We start from the raw sequence: 25,236 nt of genomic DNA, 5'->3' as shown, positions 1-25,236 counted from the left end.
AGAATGCATGACATTTAAGAACAAGTGTTAGGAAACATGGAAATAAATTAGCATATAATTTACAAAAGCAAATAAAAATAACAATGTAACAGTGTACCACATTAATACTGCGTATAAAATAATAAGCAACTAGTCACAATAATAGAAAGGGTCTTTTTTCATTCTGTACTGTTAAGGAAATTTATGTGATATCCATACCTTTAATAAAGATCTCCTAAGATGGACTATTTCTAGGAGTGTATATTTTGATGTGTTGAATAGGCATTTTGTTTCAGTATGAGAGCCTTAGTGTCAATGACATTGCTCAATGGAAATATCAACAACACACTGTGAGTTTAATACCCTAGTACTGAATTCCAAGGTTTCCCATCTTTGTGTAGCCTATACAAATGGTCCTATTGTTATTATTTAGGAATATAATACTTTTAATATTTTAGCTTAGATTATATATATGGCTATAGTGTAGCAGCAGAAATGTCCTGTGCTGTGGAAACCAATGATTTACCTCTTTATTTAAGGCTTTTAATTCAGATCTAGAGCAATATATCTGTCCATTTGTAACACAATACATTCTGTATTTCATTCACTTTAGCAATGAAACTCAACATTGCTCCAGGGGGTTTCTTAAATTCCAAACTTGGTGCTCTTCTAAACTGCAGAGTAAACATTGGACCCCCTGGTCTACTAGCACCAATGAAAGGGCAAAATGTGTCATTGCAATGTCAATGTCCTAAAGTGAGGTAAAAAGGATTTTGTTTTAATAAATCCCATCATTTCTTGCTAGTTGAAAAGACACACATTAACTAATAAATACATTTATGCCTCAGAGCAGATCAGAGTATGATAGACTGTAATCTTTTGCCTGGAAAATGCCATGCAATATCTATCCCTTTTATTATTATTTACTTAGCCAAGGCATGTTAGCACCATGGTATTTCCTTATTGGACTGATGTACTAAGGTAATTGACACATTGGCTACACTACCCTCAGGCCTACACGTTACTCCCAGATGTGTATAGTTTTCCTTTCTAAGCTTCGGTGTCAATGAGAGTGAAGTACGTTGCAACTGAGCAGCAAATAGCTCCAAGTAAACAGATTTGCCACAAATGAACGTACTGATTCATAGATATATATATATGGAAGTGAAACATACTGTCAAGAGGTAGAATATGACAAAAAAATTGATGGTTATGAATTAATGAACTACAGAAAACCCCACTGATGGATTGTCAAGGTTTTCCCTCCCACATAGTACAACTCTCTTTTTCTCTATCCCCCCACCCATTAATTCACATTAGTAAATATTGCTCAACACATTTGGCTTACTGCAATTTGTTAAATATACTGACATATTTAGATATCTTATACATGTTATAAAAACTTGTCTCATTAAGAGTATTTTTTTAATAAAAGTGCTGTTTGACTTCTAGTGTTAATACAAGGTGGTGGTGTTCACATCATCTCAATTGCACTACAACAAAGGAGGCAAGTTGGACACAAAGCACATTCATCAAGTACCTGCTACAAACTGCAAGTGTTCAAGTACAATATAATAATATAAACAAGTACCCACTTTCCTTATCTCTTTGTTGTGTCACTGACAAAAGCAGGGAATGGGGGAGAAGTATGGCCATTAGTATTAGCTCCCACTGGATTCTGGAATCAATTTTACCCCAGGAGCTTGGCTTCACATTTAAATAAAATTCAGAATATTCATAAATTGATATGGTGAATATAAAAGCTATGGTACTTTGATTTGAAAGTTCCCATAAGTTATGTACTCTTTGGTTGTTTATTCTGTAATAGTCTCCAAAAAACTGGGCATATGCATGTTTTCTCTTCTCCATGCTCTCTCATAAATCTGTGTTCTCCTATTATATAAATGAAAGAGAAACTGGAAAGCCACTGTACTTTTCAGCATGATCAGCAGAAGAGACTCTACCTCACTAGTCAGTTTATCATTAGTAATTACAGAGTAACAAAACCAGTTAGATGTCTGCAGAATTGATGCCTCTCTGTAACTAAAGTTAACAGTGAATTTGTAGATACCAACCTTAAGCAGTGAAATAGTAGGAAAAATGCTATTCACAACTGGAGTATGACCCCTCTATTGTATGGATATATTCCCTTTTAGTGGAAATCCTGATTTGTGAGATGGCAAGATGGCTATAAACCTGCAGCACATATTTCTTTAATGTTGGATGCATTCAGGCAATTACTGTTGCATCTCTTAACTCTATGTTCCTCATCATTCTAGTTTAGTTTAGCTTTAGATATGGCTCACAGCAGTCTTCAGGAAATATGGATTATTCTCTAGAGAATGAAACAAAGGAAAATACATTTCTTTTACTTCTGATTTATAATTGTTCCTAATATAATATTCCCAAGCCCACTTCTTTAACTTAAACTGTGGTGCTTATGTAGTAACATAAAATAGTTATTAATTATAAGCTATGACAACATTTTAAAAATTCTTCTTTGCATCTGTAGTTGACCAAACCACAACAGCTACATTTTAAACAATATTAAATACAAATGGATTCAGTGTCATTTCTAAGTCCATAATAAAAATTATCTTAATGGTCCAAGGAGGTAAACAGACTAGTGGATTTCATCAAAAGTACACGTGTTCCACCATAAGTTACTCTGTATGCACTGTGTGTATTTTTTCCATTTTGGCATGCCCTCCTTATACTGTGTCCAGCACTTTGGATGAATAAATCCCACTTCATAGAAGTTAAAATAATATTGAAATTCTGTCAGCTGAGGCTGACCAGTGGTTACATTTTCCACAGGGTGATGCATTTACAAGGACATCTGTCTGGTTGCATTGTGCAGCAATCTTTGATAGACACATTTCCAGAATGAAATAGCAAGGCACTTTCAATTTCTGTGGGTCAATGTCCTTGGCAGGTCTTGCAGCACATCTGTCTGAAGTATGCTCGACTGCAGAACTTGAACTTCAGCACCAGTGGGCAATAAGCCACTTTGTTCACATCTTTGCATTCTGATGGAGACATACAAAGGCAAAATGATTACATAAATTTAAAAAGCAGAGAGAAAAACAAATAAAATTTAATAAGTTGCTTTTGCATCTGTCCTCTGCATGAACTTAGCATTTTGGTACAGCTTACTGCATACCAAATAATTGTAAAATTCAGACACTGTAAAGAAGTCTCCAAGCACACCCACTTATTATTTAGGGATCTAATCACATGAGATAGTTAAAAAATAAGAGGTTTCTTCACACATAGCAGCATTTACCCACCCCCACCCCTGGATTGATTTTGTTCCGCAATAAGAAGTTATCCTAAATCTAACTGAAGTTGTTGTTTAGTGTCATGTTTGGGAATGATACTAAACTATGTACGGTATTGCAGCTGTTGCTGACTCTGAAAATGATCAGCAGAGTTATAGTGTAAGTTCAATGACTTGATGTTCTAGTTGCTTCTACTGCAGCAACTTTGATATCCAAATGTCAACAAGTGGGAAGAAAATGTATTCTACATCTGGGCTTTGGCAGCCTGTATTAGTAGGCATCAAAGGTCTCCGTAGAACAGATATAATAGAGAAGACAAAGATTATTCTACTACTCATTACACATCATCCATTGCAATCGGACTGCCAACGATAGATTAATATGAGGACAGATTCCTAATGGACATTTGTTTTGGCTAATATAGATCGGTGACTTTTGAAATCAAAGTTTTGGGAAGATCATGTTGGGAGACAGGGGTGGGGAATGAAAAACACAGATCCTCCATTCATTCTCCAAAAGAGTTCATATAGTAGCCTCCCACACTGTTTCTACTCCATCAGCTGAAACTATCCTTAATGTGAAAATATCCCTCAATGTGTGTCCAATTAACACTGATTCCAGATTCTCACAAGCACAAGTGTATCAAATTTTCTAAGTCAGTAATGCTGGAGCAAGGCTGAGAGCCTACTCATGCTCACTGGAATTGGGAGTAAGTCGCAATGAACTGTAAAGACTTGTTTCCAAATATGCAAAGGGTCATGTCATGAATGTGTAGCCCAAATCCAACTTTCCTGTCTCTAGCTTAATTGCACTGTGGTTCATGGAGTGATAATTTTCCTAAATATGGAAGGGACAATCACAATTATCTTCCCCTACTCCCCAACAATACATGAAGGTCTATTCAGGCAGAATTTTAACATTCATGTTTGCATTGATTTAGGCTACATTCCTTAAGAAGATACAAATGTGGTCATTTTATACAACCAGTGTGTTTGCACACATACACACACATATAAAGTGGGGAGCTGGGTCTTTAAAAGTTGTCCCTTGCGGTACTCCTGAGGCTCTGCACGCAGTGTGACCAAACCGGTTGTGCTCCCCTAAATCCACCTCTGCTCCCAGAACAAACCTTTCCATGAAGTTCAATACATATAACTGTACTTAACTATTTTTATGCATGTAATTGTTTCATTTATGTCTTTTTTGTACTGTATTGTAAATTGATTTGAGATGCCTTATAGGAAGTGATTTATAAAAGAAATAAACATAACTGCATTTGCTGATATCCACCCCATTAGACTGGCACCTCCTTTCCTTTGCTTGTTGTTTTCCCTACTATTAAAATTTGCACTGTTATGTTCCTCCGGGCAAGGAGCAGTCAGTCTGTCTGTTTCTCTCCCTCATATAACTTAAAAGTGCTATGTGCACTGATTGTGCTGTATAAATAAATACTCTGGCTTAGATCCAAAGAACCACACCACGAGTAATGCATACCCAAAGGTGGTTTGGACTCATGCCGCATGACAAACCTGTTTTGAAATGAAGCTCTTTGAAATATGGCACAGGGGCTTGCCATTCAAAGGGAGGAAAATAAAAAGTTCCAGTGGGCACACTGAAGTAGCTCTTTGGATCCCAGCCAAAATATATAAAATGCAGTTCCCACAGTTCCATCACACCAAGAAATGGAACCCAGGGCTATTGCAAATAAATGGGTAGGCCTATTGCAAAACAAGGCAGCTCCTCCTAAGTAAACAAGCTCCAACTCAGGAAGATGAGGACTCTGTGGTGCTGATGTCGTCCTTAGTTGAAGCCAGTGGTGGAAATTCATACGCAGAAGGAAAGTGTCTGAGGCCCCTTGGCCTGTCCTGGTTAGTGGCGGAGTGTTATGACTGCACCTATTGGTAAAGTAGGCTGCTCTGGAGGAAGGACATTTATCTATAGAAGATGTTTTTAGACAAACAAATCTGGTTTCAACAAAATTAAAACATTAGCTATTCTCTTTCTGACATTTGGGATCAGTTCAAAATGTACTTTTAATGCAATGCTACTGAGAAGCATGTAAATTTCAAACCACCACACTAATTTCAGCTACTGAAATGCTTTAAAAAGACAATCTAAAGGAAACTGAAGCCTGCAGAAAAACAGATGAAAGTACATCAGATATTGTTTTAGGTGATCTTGTAAAACCTGGATTCAGCTACCACATACTGTATACTTTTAAAGTTGAGATGTGCTATATCAAATACATACTGTCAGTATTTCACTCTGAATAACAAATGTAAAGTTAACATCAGTGGCAGTTTGCCAATATCTAGCCTATAATGCTCTCATTCTCCAGTTAAATACATGTATAACAAACAGCTACAGCAGATGTTAATTGTGACAAGATGTCACCACTTTATTTCATCCAGATCATTTCTTCTGCTCATTTATGGACTGTGCATAATGTTATCAGATGCAAACAGTTGGCACACACTATTTAAAACTGCTTAACAGAAAGTAGAACAATCAGATGTAATCCTGGAATGAATGTTTTGATTAATTTCTTTTATGGAACTGACAAACAGAAAATTGGAAGTCCTTTTAATTTTTGTCTGTCATCTTTTTTCTTCTTTCTCTGTTTTTATCTTAATTGTGTCACAAAAAAGCTTTAATGAAATCTTATGAATGAATGAATGAATGAGGAAACCAAACTCACCTTCTGTGTTGGAAATTGGAGTACTGTCACATTTGCTTTCACACTGCTGCATTGAAGGAGGCCGAACAGTATCTGGACAGTCACTGGAAGCTTGCCCAGTATATGAGAGGCATTGCACAGTTCTCATCTGTTGTCCAAGACCACACTGTGCGGAACACTATGTGAGAAATGGGGCATGATAGGAAGGAAAAAGAGAAAATAAGGGATGTCATATTATGAGTATTGAGCAGAACTGCAACATGGTGAATAGAATAGTGTCAGAAACACTATTTGGGGCAGCTGTTGAGGGCATCCTTATCATTGTCATACTAATAAATTCAGTTAGGCAGTGTGTTTCACTTCCCTAATTAATAAGGATCCCCTGACTACTATGCTTCTCTCTGAGTAGTCTTTTTTAAAGTTCATGGATCAATTATTTCTTTTCTTTAACAAAGTATACTGATTTGGCAGCCCCAATATGCTGTCATAGTTTCACTTTTGATAAACACACACAACTGGGGGTGTACAGTGTGCCACTGTCAGCAGACACATCACAGGCTGAAGGGGTTACCTGTGATATTTTCAAATCTTACATTACAAGCCATGCTAGGTAACTGACAACTGCATGTGACACTTTTGTATTTATTACACTATGGCTGTCAACTAGGACAGATGGGAAATGTGACAGTTCAATATGTAGCTTAATCCCTTTAGCTTTTAGCTGGGACTGCCACCTAATTTAAGTGAAAAGGGTTTTCCCCAGTTGTTTTTTCTACTAATGTCTTATCTACATTTTTCTATCCAATGAACTCTACTCTAGTACGTATCTAGTCTCCACCTTGGGAACTAACAATAAGCTGTCCTTATTTCAGTAGAACACCTTAACACTAAGAAATGAACTAAAACCATTATGTCCAACACAACCATTTACTATTATGTGGCAAGATGTGATCACTCAAGTACTTTTCATCTAATACTCTGTCAAATGATATTCAGTATATTTAATCAAATTATTCTTTTGCTACCCAACAAGCCTGCCTGTATTACCTGTCCCCAGTCTCCAGTAACCCATCGTGGTGGAGGACATCTGCCCAAGCTACAACGCATGCGAACTGGTGGCTTGTTTTCTTCTTGGCAATGTGCAACTGGAAATGTTTTTGAAAGGTCACTGCTTTTGCAGAGAACAATACGATGCTTGAAACCAGGACCACATTTTGGAGTACACTGGAAACAAGATACACAGTTTATATATTAATTAAGAAAAAATAAAATGTAAAAAATTAAAGACACATATGGCTGCAGTCCTGTAGCCCCTCGGAGGCTATTCCAAGGGCCATAGGATATACTGGAACTCCGACTATACAGATGGAGCTCAGATGTTAAATCCCTGCTTCTTGCTGCTATGGTAATGTCTGCAGTCCTGGCCCAACTGACACTGGTAGGGCTGGAAAGGTGGGGGTGGTGTTGAGGGAGGACCAGGGATAGAGGAGGCTGGTAATGTTTTCTAGCCCTCTGAAACAACTCCAAGCCCAGAGGAATTGTATACCAGTTCAGGAACTAGTGTGAACCTCTCTCACTTTCTTCCAAAATAAAAACAGGAAAAGACTGTAAGATTGCTTCTCTGTCTTCCCTTCAGCTCCGTAGGTGACCGCCTGGTAGATAAGGTAATCAGTTGTCTTGTATCATTTCTCCTATTTTTGGACTGCACAATAAATCTATTGTCCTTCTCAATAAAGTATGCATTACATCTATAAGTCAGGATATAGTATTGTACTAGCAGTTCTAACATAAGTAGTTGTAACTTATGTGTGTATTTGGAACAGTTGAGTGAAATTATTGTAAAGGCTTTGCAAAAAGTGGTTACTTCCTTTTCTTATCACATCAAATAGATTATTTTCTGTCTGGCACTGTGATCTAAACCACTGAGCCTCTTGGGATTGCCGATTGGAAGGTTGGCAGTTCGAATCCCCACGACAGGGTGAGCTCCTGTTGCTCTGTACCAGCTTCTGCCAGCCTAGCAGTTCGGAAGCATACCAGTGCAAGTAGATAAATAGGTACCGCTGCGGTGGGAAGGTAAATGGTGTTTCTGTGTGCTCTGGCACTAGTCACGGTGTCCTGATGCACCAGAGGTGGTTTAGTCATGCTGGCCACATGAGCCAGAAAGCTGTCTGTGGACAAACGCCGGCTCCCTCAGCCTGAAGCAAGATGAGCACCGACCTCAGTCACCTTTAACTAGATTTAACTGTCCAGGGGTCCTTTACCTTTTTTAACCAGCTTTGACACTGAAAGAAAGATTTTGATGTGTATGAAATTTATTATTTAATGCATTTGTGAGTTTACTCACTTCTGACCAATCCAAAGGAACCCACTGTGGGGGGCAAGACTGGTTGTTACAGGATTCTTTTTCAATTGGCTGATGTGTTAAACAATGACTACTATCCAAGGTCTCCTCTTCAGAGGGTCCAATCTTCCTGATACATAAAACGGTTCGTGATCGCATTCCACCATCACAGGTCTTACTGCATTCTGACCAATCTCCTATAAACCATCTTCAAGAACAATATCGGGGGTATTACTTTTTCAATAAATTAAACAAATATTCATATAGTTGACAAATACACTTGAATGTATGAGAATTTTATGCATCTAATGCTCCCTTATGTCCCACTGAAAATATACTGATATAATTCTCAGGAAGGATACTATAAGAAGAAACGTAGGTGTAAACACAAAATATGGCAGATTATCAATTGTTCTTCAGTTAGCTCTGCACTGACTCTCTAATTTCTGGAAGCATAGTTTGTCACTATTTTTTCTATATGGAAATATAAATAAGCACATGGACAAAGAATAGAATACCTTATGTACTAAGTACTTACTCGGGTGGGCAAGGCTCAGTGTTGCAGGCTCTTTGATTTTCTGGTGGTTTGCTATCAGGATCACAGTAATTGTTCTGTACTATGGAACCATCATCCAGCCTTTTGCACACTATTTCTTGCTTCTGCACACCTTGGGAAGAATAATTACAGTGTTTCTCATTAAGCAGTGCCTCCATTTTGACTTTCTTTATTTCAGGCCAACTTAATTTGTGACCTATCATGCCAAATGACACCCAACAAGCAAATAAATAAAGTCGTTCATCCAGGGCCCAATACACCTCCTCATTTTGTTGCCTACTTGGAGCTGCAAAAGTAGGAAGATTGCTAATCACCTGACAGGAGTTGGGTGGGCTGCATTCAACAGGTCACAAGTTGTAGAGTCCTACCTTAGCAGTTCACCTGTGCTCTCCAAAGATCAGAAAGAACAATTGATTTGAAGCTCCTGTACCATAAAAATGTTTAATTTGTAGCAGTTTTAAGCAACCGTGTTTGTGTGTGTACTATTTTCTAGTGCAATAAATATTTTTAGTATACAATTGTTCTTACTGTTCTTATTGTAGTTCTCAACTGTATATTGTCTTCATTTACAATGCAAATAGATACTACATGACTGCATTTCAGGTCAGAAAAATTTAAATATAACAACAGTGTAGAATTCAGTACTTTCTATTTGCAAAAAACACCCCATGAGTCTTTTCTTTATTATAATGAAACAGCTAGTCTAGTGAATTGAACTGAATGGAAAACCTCATCTCACAGATTCTTAGTGATTCAGAGGGCAGGTGGAACTCTTGATCAGCATTATTGTCTTTTGCAGTGTACACAATTGGTCTTTTCAGATGTAGCAATCACATATTTGGAAAGAAAGAACAAGCACTGGTCCATAGGCTCCTTGAGCACCGGCCTCTTTTAAATTCAAAATAGGGAGCTTTGGTTTAATAAAGGTTTACTAACCAGGTGCTTAAACCACAGCCTAATCACAGTTTAAGATTCTGGTTGGTAAACCAGCAAACCACGGTTTCCCATTTTGGCTGTAACAGGGAACTATGGCTTAAAGAGACCAGGATTGAAGCACTTAAATGAGCATGTGAGGGGAGGGGAAGTAGCAAATGAGGGTAAACCCTCCATTTCCCTTCAATCTGTTAAACATCCTAATATAATCCAGACATACCACAGAGCTCCACAAGGATGTCACAACATGCTCAAAAGACCCACACTATAAAAAGTATTTCAACTGCATCATGTTGAAGACTCTTAAAAATGTTCATAATAACAGGATGAAATTATTCAGCTTGTCTATTAAGAGAATGATCACGAGACACTGCACTAATTAGACCAGATAATCCTATTCTCTCCACCCACATTCTCTGTGCTTTTCTTTATTGAAGCTGACCATTAAAGACATGGGGATTTGATCAACAGCCATAAGAAAAATGACTCATTTGAAGTCCTGCTGTTCCACAAGGTGTTGAATCATCAGAGTACAGACACCCAGCTTATAACAACTTGGGCAAAGTCTTCTGTTTTCTACCTGATTGTTCTTACACACCCACATTTCTTAAATCCAAAGCAAGCACTAAACCAATGTTTTCTTTTTTAATCTGCTATTGCTAGGAAACTGTGCTCCATCATACTTGAGTGTCTTGGTTATCCATTAGTTATGAATCTTTTGTGGTTGAAAATGTAGCAGATTGTTTCTGTGGCAAGTGAGATGTTATTCACAAATAATCACAAGTCTTACAATCTCGGTGGTTTGTAACTGAAAGTGCCTGGATATGGATGTGTCAACAAACTATTCAGATATGACTAAATAAATGATGGTGAGTCAGTGATAAATTGAAGCCACTGGACTAAATTGTAGATTTCCTCACCAATCCTGCCTGGTCTTGTAGCTCATAGGGACTTGGCACAACTTCTTACATTTCTCTGCTAAATTCCTGCAGCTGTGGTAGCTAGGAATGCCATGATGGCGTCCTGGTCCCGTACCATATTATATTTTCAGTAGGATATTATTCCTGGATTCCTGTAGCATCTCATACCTACCCCTCCTTAGTGGACCAACCTCCTCCATTTTGTCTATTGACTGACTTTCACCTCCCTTCCTATAGCACACCACCTTCCTTTGTCTCCTATTAAGCTGCAGAGCACAAACTCTGAAAACCTTGTAGCTACAATAAGGCAAGACAAGAAGGATTTTGCGGACAAAATTCCGAAAGATATTAAAACTAACACTAAAATCTATTTAAATACATAAAAAGCGGGAAACCAGCCACAGAGTTGTGCCAAAGGTGTAAAAAAAATAAAATAGTATGAATCGGATAAATTGATTGTATCAGTTGTCAAAGCAAAAGATGGTGGAAATATATGGATATGGTTCACAACTGGTATAGGAACTATGTAAAATAGAGGTAACAAATGATTAAATTTTAGAACCAATTAAAAAAAACCCCAAAATGTAGAAATTCAATTGTGAACAGTGCCTGGAGATGAGAGAGAGAAGAGCAGGGAAGTCTTTATTTATTTATATTGCTTTTCATCATGATAAGCTTCCAGGGCAGTTTACAAAAATCAAAATACAGCAGACTAATAAAACTACAAAAATAACTGAATGAATACAAACTAGTAGATCAGCAGCAATAGAAAGAATTAAGGAAAAAGTAATGACTTTTTAAACCCAAACTACTCGGTAGCAGATCAGTGTCTTCAAATGTGACTCTGTCCATGTCTAAAGTGAGGATGCAATTAAAAGAGGTTTACTTCCCACAATCCTTAACCATGCAGTCTATGTCCTGAAATCTTTCTTTCATCTTGCAAGACTCCAATACTGCAAAAATAAAAGCTCAAATGGGAGAAAAAGCAACAGGAGAAAAGATGGTTGGTGGGGTAGCAAATCAAATCTTCAAAGCTTAGCCCCAGAGTCCGTTTGTTTGCAAATGTACAAATCTGTAAAATGTACAAAGTATATTATATTGTCAATACTAATCCCTCCTATCTAAGGAAGCTCTTTCACTACATAAATCCTCAGCTAGCAAATTGCCTAGCTAAAATTTATTTTTGAAAAGCTGTGCAGAAGGTAAGATGTTTAAAATTTAAAACCAAGATCTGTTGTGTTAGGAGCTCTGTTACTTGGTCCAAAATGGGATATTTTTAATAAAGCTAGTGGGAGTGTTGGCTCACAGTGGGAAGAATCTTGAAGCCAAGCAAGACAGACAACCCAGATGTTAACTGGCTAGCCAAAGCACATGTTGATCCAGTTAAAAATAAGCTATTTTGTAAAGCCATGTATTATTGGATTTACTTTATGGTACAATAATGGTAGAGGCCTAAATATATTTCAAAACCACTACTACTTTGCTGAAATGCTTTTATCAAGTTTCCAGTAAACATTAAATTATTAATATAAACAGCAAAAAAAAGTTTGGGACTGTATTTTTAGGTAAAAGACATTGACCCCTATCTGTGGACATATGAGCATAGCACACCAATATTTCAATTTTGAAATAATCCTGCATGTCCAAGTATACCTGTATGTACTGATTATGCTCAGCCTAGAAACTGCTGAGGAAGGAATTATCTAGGATCTTCAAGTAAATCAAACAAGAGCTAAATACCAGTAGGAAGAGCAGTATTTGGGCTTAGCTTAACAGGGGGGATAAAATTACAGATACACAAAGATGTAGCTCTTCCTTCTCTGAATATAAATTTCAACTAATTTCAACTGTGTATCTGAAGAAGTGTGCATGCACACAAAAGTTCATACCAATGACAAACTTAGTTGCTCTCTAAGGTGCTACTGGAAGGAATTTTATAAATTTTTTTCGACTACGTCAGACCAACACGGCTGCCTACCTGTAACTAATTTCAAGTGGTTATTTTAAAATTATTTATTCATAATTTCATACAGCATACAAACAAAACAGTCTGAAGAAATAAAGTAACTTGCATAGTAAAGAAGATACATACTGTACAGGTGAAACTCGGAAAATTAGAATATCGTCGAAAAGTGCATTTATTTCAGTAATGCAACTTATTATTTTTTCTTTTTCTTTAATTTTTATAAATGCTTTCTTTTGGAAATTCCACAGTAATAAAACAAATAGTTACAATAATAAACAAAAATAAACATCGCTATTACATTTTATTAATTACATTCCATTTATAATTGACCCGCCTAATGACAAATAATTACAATTACAACAAATAAAGGCTTGACATATCTTGCTTTGCATGTCCTGCATCTATCTTATATATTAGTTTCACCTTTTAAGTTGCGTTACTGAAATAAATGCACTTTTCGACAATATTCTAATTTTCCAAGTTTCACCTGTATATTGTTTGTTTAGGTTTTGCTCAGGTTTATTGTAAGTTTATTTTTACAGGATGCAGAAAAGGTATACTATTATCAGTTCATCAACAGAGGGAAAAATATTTACTGAACATTTCATATGGAACACAAATGAAAAAGAACTTTACAACCCCATATAAAATTTTGACATAAATGCCCAATATTTGGCACTTATTTCATACTCTAGGTCAGGCATCTCCAAACTTCGGCCCTCCAGATGTTTTGGACTACAATTCCCATCATCCCTGCCCACTGGTCCTGTTAGCTAGGGATCATGGGAGTTGTAGGCCAAAACATCTGGAGGGCCGCAGTTTGGGGGTGCCTGCTCTAGGTCCTAAACAACCACAACGGTGTTAACCTTATCTGTTAAAGGTATTGTACAAGGGGGGGAAAGCATTCCAGGTTTTTCTTCTTCCCTAAGAGCATGAAGCTGGCTGTGACTATAATTCTAGATTATTATTATTTTAAAAAAACCTTAATAAAATAAAATTTTAAACACATAAAGTATTTTCTTCTGTCTTAGGCCCTATTCACATACACATCTCACAGAATGAGAGTCAAATGCTGATGCAGTATAGATTAAAATAGTATGGTTCTGCCCATTTGACTCTTAATTTTAATCTATATCTTGTTGGGGATTACACAATTTAGAAGCGACTTTTAGCACTGCTACCTGTATGTGTGAATGACATTTTTGGCTGTGTTCGAAGGGTAAGAATGTTAAATCCTTCCACAAAGATTATTCAGAAGCATAGCTGCCAAGTTTTCCCTTTTCTCATGAGGAAGCCTATTCAGCATAAGGGAATTTCCCTTAAAAAAAGGGAGAACTTGGCAGCTATGTTCAGAAGCATTCTTCTACTGTTCAGACATTTGACACCATAGTTCTCTTGGCCCAGTAAGCAGATGCGCCAACTTTAATTTCTGCATAATTCAATAGTATATTTATTTTCTTCTTTCTCAAAATGGAAATTTTGCTATGGACCAATAGACAAGGTCTTGAGAACTACCTAAGTATTTCTACATGCTCAAAGGAGCTTTGAATTTATACTTCTTGAACTGAGACCCTCAGGGAAGATTTAAAAGCAGTTTTGTGATATGACATGGAGGTGTTCTATTTTAAGCAAAGGAGGTAAAACAACAACACTGGAGATATGTATACTTTTGAATACAGCAAATATAGGCGTCTGGATCCTGATCTTTGTCAGTTAAGCCTTTGCAAACTCGATACTAAATACAATGAAAAGAACACTTACAGTGCAATCCCATACATGTCTTCCCAGAGGTAAGCTCTAATGAGTTCAGTGATATTTACTTCCAGATAAAAGTGAATATGGCTGCTGTCCAAACCACTGGTCCTTGCTGCTGGATATGGTTAGGGTATAGTGCATGCCCCTGGCTGCCACAGGAAGTATGGTGGATAGAACACGAGCCTGTGGTGTTCTCACTCGTGGTAGCACTAGAGGCGCAGCCACTGGGCTACTGGGGCACAACCCTCCCAGTAAAAATGTCAAGCATTTTTTAAAAATCTCCTCTTCAAAATTTCCAAACCACACACACTTTCTGGTCCCACACACATTTTATACTTCCTTGAATTTATGGAAGCATTTCTGTGAGTCTCCTGTTCTCTGGCCAATCACCTACCTGCAGCATTCGGCCAACCCTAACCCAAAAGTATAGCTATGGCAAAGAGGTCCCTCCCATGTGTCTAAGTAGAAAAACCACGTGACTCACTGAGCTACTGTAAACTCAGCCTTACTTGGAATGCTCCACATTCCACATGTTGTTATGAGACCTATCCAGAGCACAGTCACTATAGCAGATATGAAAGGAATCTGGACTGCTTATTGCTCCACTTCCTTTCCCAAACCTGAAAGATATTCTTCTTAATCTCAGGCATAACAGAGGTGGATTGATTAGTCTGGTGTGATGCACTCAGCATATGAACAGAGATTATGGCTTCACATTTTAAGGACTAAGCCATGCATTGCAATATATTCTGCCGTGTTCTGATGTGCCCTGGCTCAAATAAAACAATTGGGTTTTCTGGCCAATTGGAACTGTATGCAATTGGAAGAAAGTTTTCCTTACATCTTCTGGCTGGCTGGTGTGAACCAGCAGGCCTTTGAATATGGTTGTAGGTTTGGCTACTCCACTTGATTCTGCTACTCCTACTCCTGGTAAGCGATTGAGCTCTGCCTGACACCTATTTAGATAACTGGTGCCTATCTTACATTTTTTTTGCATACATATAAAAGAAAATCTCAGACAGAACATCCTAAGTGGCAGCATGAACAAAATTATATATGTAAAGATATCTGCATCAGTAAAGGGAGCAAAACACCAACCTCTGAGTATAGTCCTTAAAAAGCTATCTATAATGTTAAAATGGTATTTTAATAAACAGTTAGTCTATTTTGCTTTCCCTAAATGACACAACCCAGATTAAAACCAATAAGTATGGATGTTTATGCAGCCAATACGACTTTTTTCATGGAAATCACAGAAAGATGCTGATTACAAAACACTTCTCTCTATCAGATAATATATCAGCAATGGTGCTAATCTTTGATGGAAGCATGTGTGACAGACAGGCCCTGAGTCTGCCTCAATTATCAGGAACTACCGGTACATATGCATACTACAATTCCTGTTTATTGTATTACTTTGAATTTTACAGCATTCTCCATAAAAGTAACAGTCTACTTCTGGGACAGTTGAAAAGATAAATACTCTGCCAAAATGAAATGTATGTATTTGATGTCTGGAATTATATAAAAGTTGTAGAAAACTGAATACAAACAAAAATCTACTCATTACACCATTAAGTTTCAACAACATTTGAAATAAAAATTCTTAATATTCAGCCTCAACAAAAATAAGTTTTCTATCTAGCTTTCATCTTTGATGGGTGAGTTCTTACCTCCAGCACAAGTAGCAGAACATTCTGACCAAGGTAGGTGATTCCACGTAAAGCCAACTTCATTGTCGCCACTGCCAGTACGAGAGATGGGAACATTGAATTTATACCTTATCCCCAGGTTTTGCTCCTGTAGTAAAATCTGCAGTTGAAAATAACTGGTTATACCATTAAAACACTTGGAAAAGAGTGCACTGATATTTAAATAATGGCTGCATTTGTACTAGATATTTACTTCCAGAGAACAGTTCTGAAAATACTTGCAACGTTCCTAGAATTTAGAATAATTACTTATATCTATCTTTCCAAACTGAAATAGTTGAAAGCTGAAAGTGTGTGCCCCCAGTCAAATGCAGCATGATCCCTCAAGGGGAATTAGAAAACCAAGAATATAATAAAATGTTCCTGTCAGCTTTGTAACAAAAAAGAAGTGGCATGCTAACAATGCAAGCCTTAACAGGCTTACTTGGAAGTAAGTCCCAGTGGGTTCAATAGAACATGTTCCCAAAAGAGCACACATCAGATTGCAGTCTAAATTGTGCTGACCTCAAAGGTATGGAATAAGCTTGCCATGCTCCCTATGTTAGAGGCCATAAAAGTTGGTGAAGTAAATATGATTGCCTTCTTTGGAATATCTACAAGTTTTCATAATCGAAAAATAATCTGAATTAAACCCATCAAAGCTCTTGATTTCTTGAGAGTGAGGCAATGCCTCATACAAAGCAGACTGGGCCAATGCAGAAAATCTACAAGTGGTTTTTAAAGGCAGCAGAGATGCTGTTGCAAGTATCCATGAAAAATATATTTGCTTTTAAATTCCTGCTGATAAGACTGTTCTATACCTCTATACCTGTTCTATACCTAATGTTTAAATTGCCTACCTAACACGTTCTCTCACTTCTACATATAACTACAATGTAACAACAAGTGGAACTACAGAAGGAATTAATTCCAGAGGGAAACTGGCCTTAACATAAAAAGCAATAAACATTAAAAAAATTGCAATTACAAGAATCTGAAGCTTTTGAGAATGTGCAGTGATTTATTTATTAACTTTGCACACCCTCATGCAGGATTACAAAATGCTTAATAAAATCCCCTTATTTTTGAAGTAGTTTGCTATGCTGTAGGAGGGCACCAACCAATTGTCTGAGAAACATCATTCTAAATCCCCTATGGGTATATGAAACTAATTGAGGGCACATAAAAATAATCTGGATTCTGGCTGAAGAATGGTCATGAATGACCAGGAATTCATGCCTTCATGCGGCTAATGGAGATGTCTAGTGGAGGACAAAGCTCAAAATAATCTGATCCTTTTCCATGGGTACAGCTTCACTTTTCAATTCCAGTCTGCTAGACATGAACTCACATATTTTAAAAAGGTAATTGAACTACTTTACCATGACTATGAGATTTTCTGAGATAGGGCCTAAGGCTTCCAAAGATTCTGGTTCATCTGCTGGCCTTTTATAATGGAAAGCTGTCCCAGCAACATCGAATTTTCTAGGCCAGTCGATAGTCCAGGCACCATTAATATAATAGTCATCGTCCTCAGATTTTAAAGCTTAAAAAAATGCACAAAGTGATTAAACAATCAAGGATTAAAAGTGTAGCATCAAATGATGTCATAGTGTAGTCAGGTGATTCAAAGGTGGGCACCTGTCAGATTTGGCTTTTCAATGGTGAAGAGATAAAGATCTGACCCTCCACCTGCCCAGCAAGAAGAGTTTCTATGGATCATGAGCAGGCATCCCCAAACTGCGGCCCTCCAGAAGTTTTGGACTACAACTCCCATGATCCCTACCTAACAGGACCAGTGGTCGGGGAAGATGGGAATTGTAGTCCAAAACATATGGAGGGCCGAAGTTTGGGGATGCCTGATAATGAGTATTCTACAATTCTCTTAAACTTGCAAAGGGTTGTTGAACAGCTTTTAATATCCTAGTTCAGCTTCAGAAATCCAAGTTCAGCTTCAGAAATTTGCATAAATCAACGTTATGCTTACTTTGTAGCATGTCTTCCACAGTATGATCTATTTTTAAAATGATGACAATGTTACTTTCCAAAGAAATTTTGTTTGTTTCTAATTATTCTTTTGTGGCAGTCACAGTATAACTCTAGCTCTCTAATTAGAACAATTCTTCTAATATTTTGTTTGTTTTAGTTTTCATTCTATAACTAGGTAACTATAGGCATTAAAATATCCAATCTTTGTTCTCTAGGGTGTTACAGGGAAATATTTAACAAACATTTTTGTTACTGTGGCTGTAACATGGATCCTGTGGCTTGGGACCACAAGTTGGCAAGAATCACTTGTGGTGGCTACATTCAGGCACAAAGCCAATGTACAACTGTTCCAGGTTTTGCAGACAAAACCTAAAGTATACTATTTTGTGGAGAAAGAAGGAGGGGATGGGCAAGACAACTTAGCAATGCATTTTTCTACTTCTCCCCCTTTTGTTGATTCTTTTGATTCCACCTTACACACTAGCATTTGCCACTACCACTTTTGCTGATACTAAACCATTATACTTATTCCCACACTTACAAAAGTAGTAAATCAGTATATAATGTCACATTAAATCTACCTATACTGTTTGGTGCCCAATACTGGAAACAGAGATCTCTGGAGTTAATAAACCAATGGAAACTACTCCAATTCTAAACACGAATAGCTCTTAATTCAAAATAAAAAATGACAAAATGCTTCAGAGATACCTTAAACTCATGCAGTTTGTAGTAGAAGAATGGCACAGGGTAAAGACCCCAAAAAGGGAAAGGACTGAGAATTAATCCATGTGAATCTGCATTGCATAACTGACATTTTCTGTGTAGTCAGGTCCCATTGTTGTAATAATAATGGCTTTAATCAGGAACCATGAGGATTAGGCAGATTCAATTTACTTCTTATGCTGCTGCCTCACTTTCTGGGAGCCAGTGGTGATGGCATAGGAAGTAACCATGACATTCATTCAAACTTAATTATTACTGGTTTCAAAAATTATCACTGAGGAATGGGGATCTGACTAATGTGAAAGTGGTTATCCAAGACAGCAGCTCACATTATTTTTTATATTGTAAGCTGCCTTTATATATTTTATGAAAAGGGCAGGTTATAAATAGTCAAACAAACAAAATTAATCAGATGTCAGAATGAACTAACACAAGCTGGTCTTGTTTTACCATTAACCTGAAACACACCCTGCATCCCATATATTAGGGATCAACTTACTTGAGGCCCTACCTGCTTTCCTCAGAGCCCCAATTTCCATAACCCCCACAACTCTGCCCTTAGCAACTGCTGAGCTTTGCAGCAGCAGTACCCCCTCCCATGGGAGCTAAGCCACCCAAGGGGTAAAATAATGGAACATGACAACAATTTGGGATTAAAATGGACACACCTTTATTGATTTTAGGTGTAGACAAGCCTTTGCATAGACATTGGGCGTATATCCCTCTCAGCCCCCTGCTGGGGGGTCTGAGGCATGACAGGGTCAATTAGGGGGGAGATGGGACCATCCCAAAACACAGGTTTACACAGATGGTTTCCCCCAAGTCGCCAAGGGAAGCTCTATGGCCCTTCAGCCACATGGTTCTGACTTTGGACAGAGTCTTCCCTCAAGACCCCGCTAACGAGGTAACCTGTTAAAGCCACTGCAAGAAGCGGGTGAGTCACCACTTCACCCCTTCATCAGATGCTGGTCTAAAGGATTCCGCCCAAGGCCTAAACCGCCAAAGTTGTGACTATTGTTATGGGGAAGGAAAAATTCATTCCCAGCTCTGAAAACAGCAATCATTATAAACCATGGCAAAGCCTGCAGACCTGTAGAAGAAAAAGGTTGCAAATGTAAAGAGAGATTAGAGGGTAGGCTGAGTGGATGGTGCTCTGGGCCAAATGCGCTGTGGTGAGCAGCGCCGACCTGCTTAAATGAGCAGGGAGCGGACTGGAGTGAAGACTAGCGCCTTGTAGTCTGCTCCCAGGGCCTGCCCCCCGGGCTGTTGCAGATTGGCTGAATTCAAACTGGGTCTGGTGGGGACCCAGGAGACACTGTGCTGGCCAGGGGGAAGAGCCAACAGCTGCAGAAACATGGCGTGGCTCCAGGAGGACGGGGGTTACGCCGCACCAGGTCATAATCTCCACCCACCTGCCAACTGGGTAAGCAGTTGCATAAATCTGCAATAAATGTACATTCAACCCAACATGTGCCTCTCAAGGCAACCTAAAGGTAAAGGTAAAGGGACCCCTGACCATTAGGTTCAGCTGTGAGCGACTCTGGGGTTGTGGCGCTCATCTCGTGTTATTGGCCGAGGGAGCCTGCGTACAGCTTCCATGTCATGTGGCTAGCATGACAAAGCCGCTTCTGGCAAACCAGAGCAGCACACGGAAACGCCGTTTACCTTCCTGCTGTAGCGGTACCTATTTATCTACTTGCACTTTGACATGCTTTCAAACTGCTAAGTGGGCAGGAGCTGGGACCAAGCAACGGGAGATCACCCCGTCGTGGGGATTTGAACCGCCGACCTTCTGATCAGCAAGCCCTAGGCTCTGTGGTTTAACCCACAGCACCATCCGCGTCCCTCAAGGCAACCTAGATGTGGCATTAAAGGCATAATTACATTCAACATGGCACTTTTTTGTTAAACAGCAGCTGGGGGTAGAAATAAGCAACAGGACTGGTATTAGAGATGGAAAAGTTAACTCTTTCCACCTGATTAAATTTGACACTCTGAAGCTGCTGCTAGCTTCAGAAGACAGCTTCCACTTGTACCAACATAAGTTTTCCTTTCAAGGCTACCAACAGCTTTAGGGTGGGCTGGAAATTTTTATGTGGTTCATAGAAGGGGAAGAATTAACACCCCTCTCCTCACACCACAGCCCTGATCAGGTCATTGTGGCTGTTACTTAAAAGAAATTAAAAACAGACATGTTAAAGGCAATGACAGATACATATGCTCATAAATTAAATGAGGTTAGGTAAATAGGCAGTCTTAATGTTATTTGTAGACCTACGCAATTGTATGTAATCTGGTGCATGCCATAATTTTGTTATTTGAATCCAACCCTAATTGAGTTTTTACAAGCAATATAAGAGCATCCTCTTACCAATGTAGTTCTTTGACACAGCCACTTCTTTGATTTCAATGTGAACAGAACCTTTTGGAATCTGAACCACTTCCATGTAGCCTACAGGACAAAGGTGAAGCTTATTTTATGTTATTGTTTATAGCTGCACCCATGCTTGTAAATTTTCTAGGAATTACAATATAATATTGAAAGGATTAAAAAGAACCATTGGTTTCTATCTGAATGGTAGTTCTATGTTGCTGGTAGAAGCTTATCAATGCACGTTTAAATGCCACCTTGTGGTATTGGGCAGGTAAGCAAACTTGAAGGAACTGGGTAGCTCCCAGAATCCAGTTTGCAACCTTGTCAAGCTCAAATAGGCCATTGAAGAAAAAACATTTAAACCAGACACCTTGACTGGGTATGGAATCTCTGAGTCTATATTGGGATTGAAAGCCTCAAAATAACTGATTGGATTGGTAAGGGAAAACACCTGTCATCTCATGAAGAGGAAACTAAGCTCTTCCGTTAACTGTGGGCCATATTTAAGTGCTTCCTTCCTGAAAGCTTTCTGTCCAGTATTAACAGCAGCAGATAATTATATTATTATTATGTTGTTCATTACATTTGTTAGTCACTTTATCTTGCCCAAAGCAACTTTCAACCCCAAATGACTTACAATATTAGCTCTAGCGGTGGTATCAGTTTCCCAATGTTTCAACCATAAGGTTCTTCTTACCACCATATTCACCACAGTGGAACAGGCTGTAAACCAGGGGTCCCCAAACTACGGCCCGGGGGCCGGATGCGGCCCAATTGGCCTGCCAATCCGGCCCGCGACAACCCCCGCCGCCACCCGCTCTTACGGCGTGCAGCGCGGCAGCGCTCTTCCGGGTTGGGAAAAAAGCGCCGAAAATCCTTTGTGCGCATGCATATGGGCCTCTCCCGACCCGGAGGAGGTCATTTCTGGTGCACTTCCGGGTCGGGGGAGGCCCATACGCATGCGCACAACGGATTTTCGGCGCCCCCCCCGGATGCGCGCCGCCGCGCCAGTAAGCGCCCGTGCGCATGCGCACGGGCGTGCGCTCCCCCGTCCTCCGGCCTGCCGCGCGATCGGCGCAGTGGGAACCGCCCCAAACGCCGGTAAGTCTGGGGACCCCTGCTGTAAACTGTGCAGCCTCAGGTGTGTCATCTGCTACAAAGGCTGCTGCTTGGGAGATCTTGAGAAGAGACCATTCCACTTGGTATGGATCCTGATAAGGTTTGTCTGGTAGATTATCCAGCCATATGAGGGATGCTCAAGAGAAACAAAGGCAGAACACGAAGCATGCATGGTCAAAGCTGCTGCCTTGGGCACCCTGCATAATGCAGTCCAGGTGCCTCTCTGTAGCATCTTTAAGCTGGGCATCCCCATCTTTAGGCAGAAGAAATTTGGCCACTAGTACAGAAACTGGCATGTCAATAGCTGGGAGCTTTAACAGGTCCATAAATTCAGGCTCTACATTATAAAACTTATTAGCCAGAGACACAGACTTGTTATATTGTAGGGGAGCATCCCATTCTGCCTTAGTTATAATTTTAAAAGAAGCAGACACTGGGAGTGACTTCACAGAAGACTTTGGTTCAGCTAACACTGCTGCACAGGTGAGCTCTGCAGGATGCAGGATGGGTAGTTAAGACCAAGAGCTATTGTCACTCTCTCTTTCTCATTCACACACACACACACACACACACACGATTAAATGCTGGGAGAGCTCCTCCTCAACTTCAGAGCCCTCACCCCACTTCCAGATATGAGCTTAACCACCTCGACAAAGGCAGGGAAGTGAATTGGATTCTGGGAGTAGCCTACTTATTTTAAGTTTCTTTTCCTGCCTTCAACTACAAGGCGGTGCTGCAACTTGCACTGATTAGCTTCAGCAGCAACAGGAAAATGGTCTGAACCATTCTTATGACAAGGACACAGACAAATGACTCTGCTGTAAATCTGAAAGAAACTGAAAAGTTTAAACTCCTACATTATTTCTGGATCCTTCTTGGATTCTCCTTTTCATAAATTCATGTCCTAAATGAGTCACACTTCAATCCCAGAATTATGAAGAAATAATAATATCTATACAGTATTTGCTTCTCTTACGAGAAAACTAGACATTTCTAAGGCAGCCTTACAACATGCAAGTAGCAGGAAATGATGGAAGGAAGGAGAAGTAACAGGGCTGGGTCAAAAGTAAACCAGCACCAGAATATTTTTGTGACAAATGGACAGGGACTCAAGCAAGTCATACCCAATCCAACAGCTGGGTAGACTGTAGTGGGGGAAATGGCATCAGCAAGAGTTACTGCTATATTTAGTTACTTCCTAAACTGTAGTCCTTTTATAGTCAAGAAAATTTTGGCGAATGCCTTCACACTTACCTCCTCTGGGCAATGTGTCATTGAAAAAACCTTCAATAGCTTCACATGTACTCCCATCTCCTCCACATACTCGACATCTGTCTTCTTTAGCATCTGATCCCAAAATATTGTCACACCCAACATGCTGAAAATAGGTACAATCAGATTAATTATGCAATAAGATAATTGCATCCTCAGTTTAAAACACTGGGGACAGTGGTTTTCAAAATTTATGGCCAAATTAATGACATTCTTAAATTATTCTCCAACAAAATTGTTGTGAAATCTCTCTTGCTTTTCTGTTTTATGGTGATGACAATGAGAAACTGCAAATAATAAGCTATTATTTCTTTACATGAACATCTTAACATTTGTACTGCATATTTTGCATTGCACATTATATATTACAGTGGTACCTCAGTTACCAGCCCTGTTAACGAACTATTCGGTGCAGCTGTTCCGGTTAGCGAACTTTACCGCGGAAGACGAATGGAAGCCGAACAGTGGAAGGGCACCGGCGGTGGGAGGCCTCAGTAGGTAAAGTGCGCTTCGGTTTAAGAACGGACTTCCAGAACGAATTAAGTTCGTAAAGCGAGATACCACTGTACACCATTCCACTGTTTTGTGACATTGCACTGCTGCACCTGCTGTTGCCCCATCCTAAGCACTTGGATGCTGATGCACCTTAGAATCAGATTGCTAATTTTGTTGGTAATAAAAAAACAAACCAACAAGTAGCGGTTATAGTATTTTCTAGTTTTTTTCATGCACTTGAAAGAATGTTTTAAGTTATTTGTTTGTTTCTATCTGGAACGTAATTAAGAAACATGTGTATGCAACAATCCAGAGAAGTTCAGAATGTTCTACTCTCAGCAGCTCCTTTAATTTAGAGCCACCATTCAAAGCAGATCACTGAAACTGGCACAAGTGCTGCTAGTCTGGAAACTTCTCTGAACCCCATGAAAAAGGATGGGTACCCCCAAATAGTTTATTATTGGCAGCTCTTACACTATATGAGGTGCTGATAGGAAAATGTTTTCTACTTGATTTGGTGTAAATTAATAAGTATGGTACCTTGCATTCTCCATTGATACAAATATCTAGCGAATCTGCATTGCACTGTGTTCCGTCGATCACTGCAGGGGCACGTTCCGTATAAAAGTTGTAACCTTCTGCTAAGCAGTTTAATGCACATGGCTTAACACCACCTAGGCAAATAAAACACATATTATATTATATTAATTATATTATATACAATTCATAAGTTCACAATATGTGCACAAGGTGGTGAGTGGAGAGAACCATGGCCCACCATTTCTTGCCACTGCAACTGCTACAGCCATTTTTGACACCAGCTGCTACCCTGCAGACAGCTTTGTGGTCACCACTGATACTACCAACACTATGCAGCCAATGTTTGTAGGCACAGTAATTCTATCATTTCATAAAATTTATATACCACTTGATTGAAAGAAGGAACTCAAAGCAGTTAAACAACCTCAAAGTGGTTGTTGAAAGGTTGAGCAGCTACTGATCACCTCTGCTGCAACCAAGGCACCCCAGGAACAGTGTGCCAAGCATGCAGGGGGAAGAGCAGTGGTGGGCAAGCAGGCAAGGCAAGCAAGTAGGGTTCGGAATTGTGCTAATTTGTCACCTTTGCCCCTGACCAACTAAGGCAATTGCCTCATTTCGCCTA

The 25,236-nt window shown here is 39.1% G+C and overlaps 1 protein-coding gene across 5 annotated transcripts in view; it reads right to left on the bottom strand.

Moving 5' to 3' along the window:
• Positions 1-225: 225 nt before the first annotated feature.
• ADAMTS6 (ADAM metallopeptidase with thrombospondin type 1 motif 6) overlaps positions 226-25,236 on the bottom strand; it is a 142,079-nt gene continuing 117,068 nt past the window's right edge. For 4 of the 5 annotated variants that reach the window (XM_035100852.2, XM_035100857.2, XM_035100855.2 and 1 more), the window contains 10 exons: positions 24,615-24,748; positions 23,562-23,685; positions 21,186-21,266; positions 17,482-17,645; positions 16,082-16,220; positions 8,817-8,946; positions 8,282-8,486; positions 6,985-7,161; positions 5,959-6,115; positions 226-3,008 (listed from right to left, as the gene is read on the bottom strand). In XM_035100852.2, the coding sequence (XP_034956743.1) occupies positions 2,899-3,008; positions 5,959-6,115; positions 6,985-7,161; positions 8,282-8,486; positions 8,817-8,946; positions 16,082-16,220; positions 17,482-17,645; positions 21,186-21,266; positions 23,562-23,685; positions 24,615-24,748 (1,421 nt within the window). In that variant the 3' untranslated portion in view covers positions 226-2,898. The remainder of the gene's footprint in view (positions 3,009-5,958; positions 6,116-6,984; positions 7,162-8,281; positions 8,487-8,816; positions 8,947-16,081; positions 16,221-17,481; positions 17,646-21,185; positions 21,267-23,561; positions 23,686-24,614; positions 24,749-25,236) is intronic. The other variant, XM_035100856.2, reaches the window with a different exon arrangement.

The sequence above is a fragment of the Zootoca vivipara genome, chromosome 11, assembly GCF_963506605.1.
Source record: "Zootoca vivipara chromosome 11, rZooViv1.1, whole genome shotgun sequence".
NCBI classification, from domain to species: Eukaryota; Metazoa; Chordata; class Lepidosauria; order Squamata; family Lacertidae; genus Zootoca; species Zootoca vivipara.
This window is presented reverse-complemented; position numbering and strand designations above follow the sequence as displayed.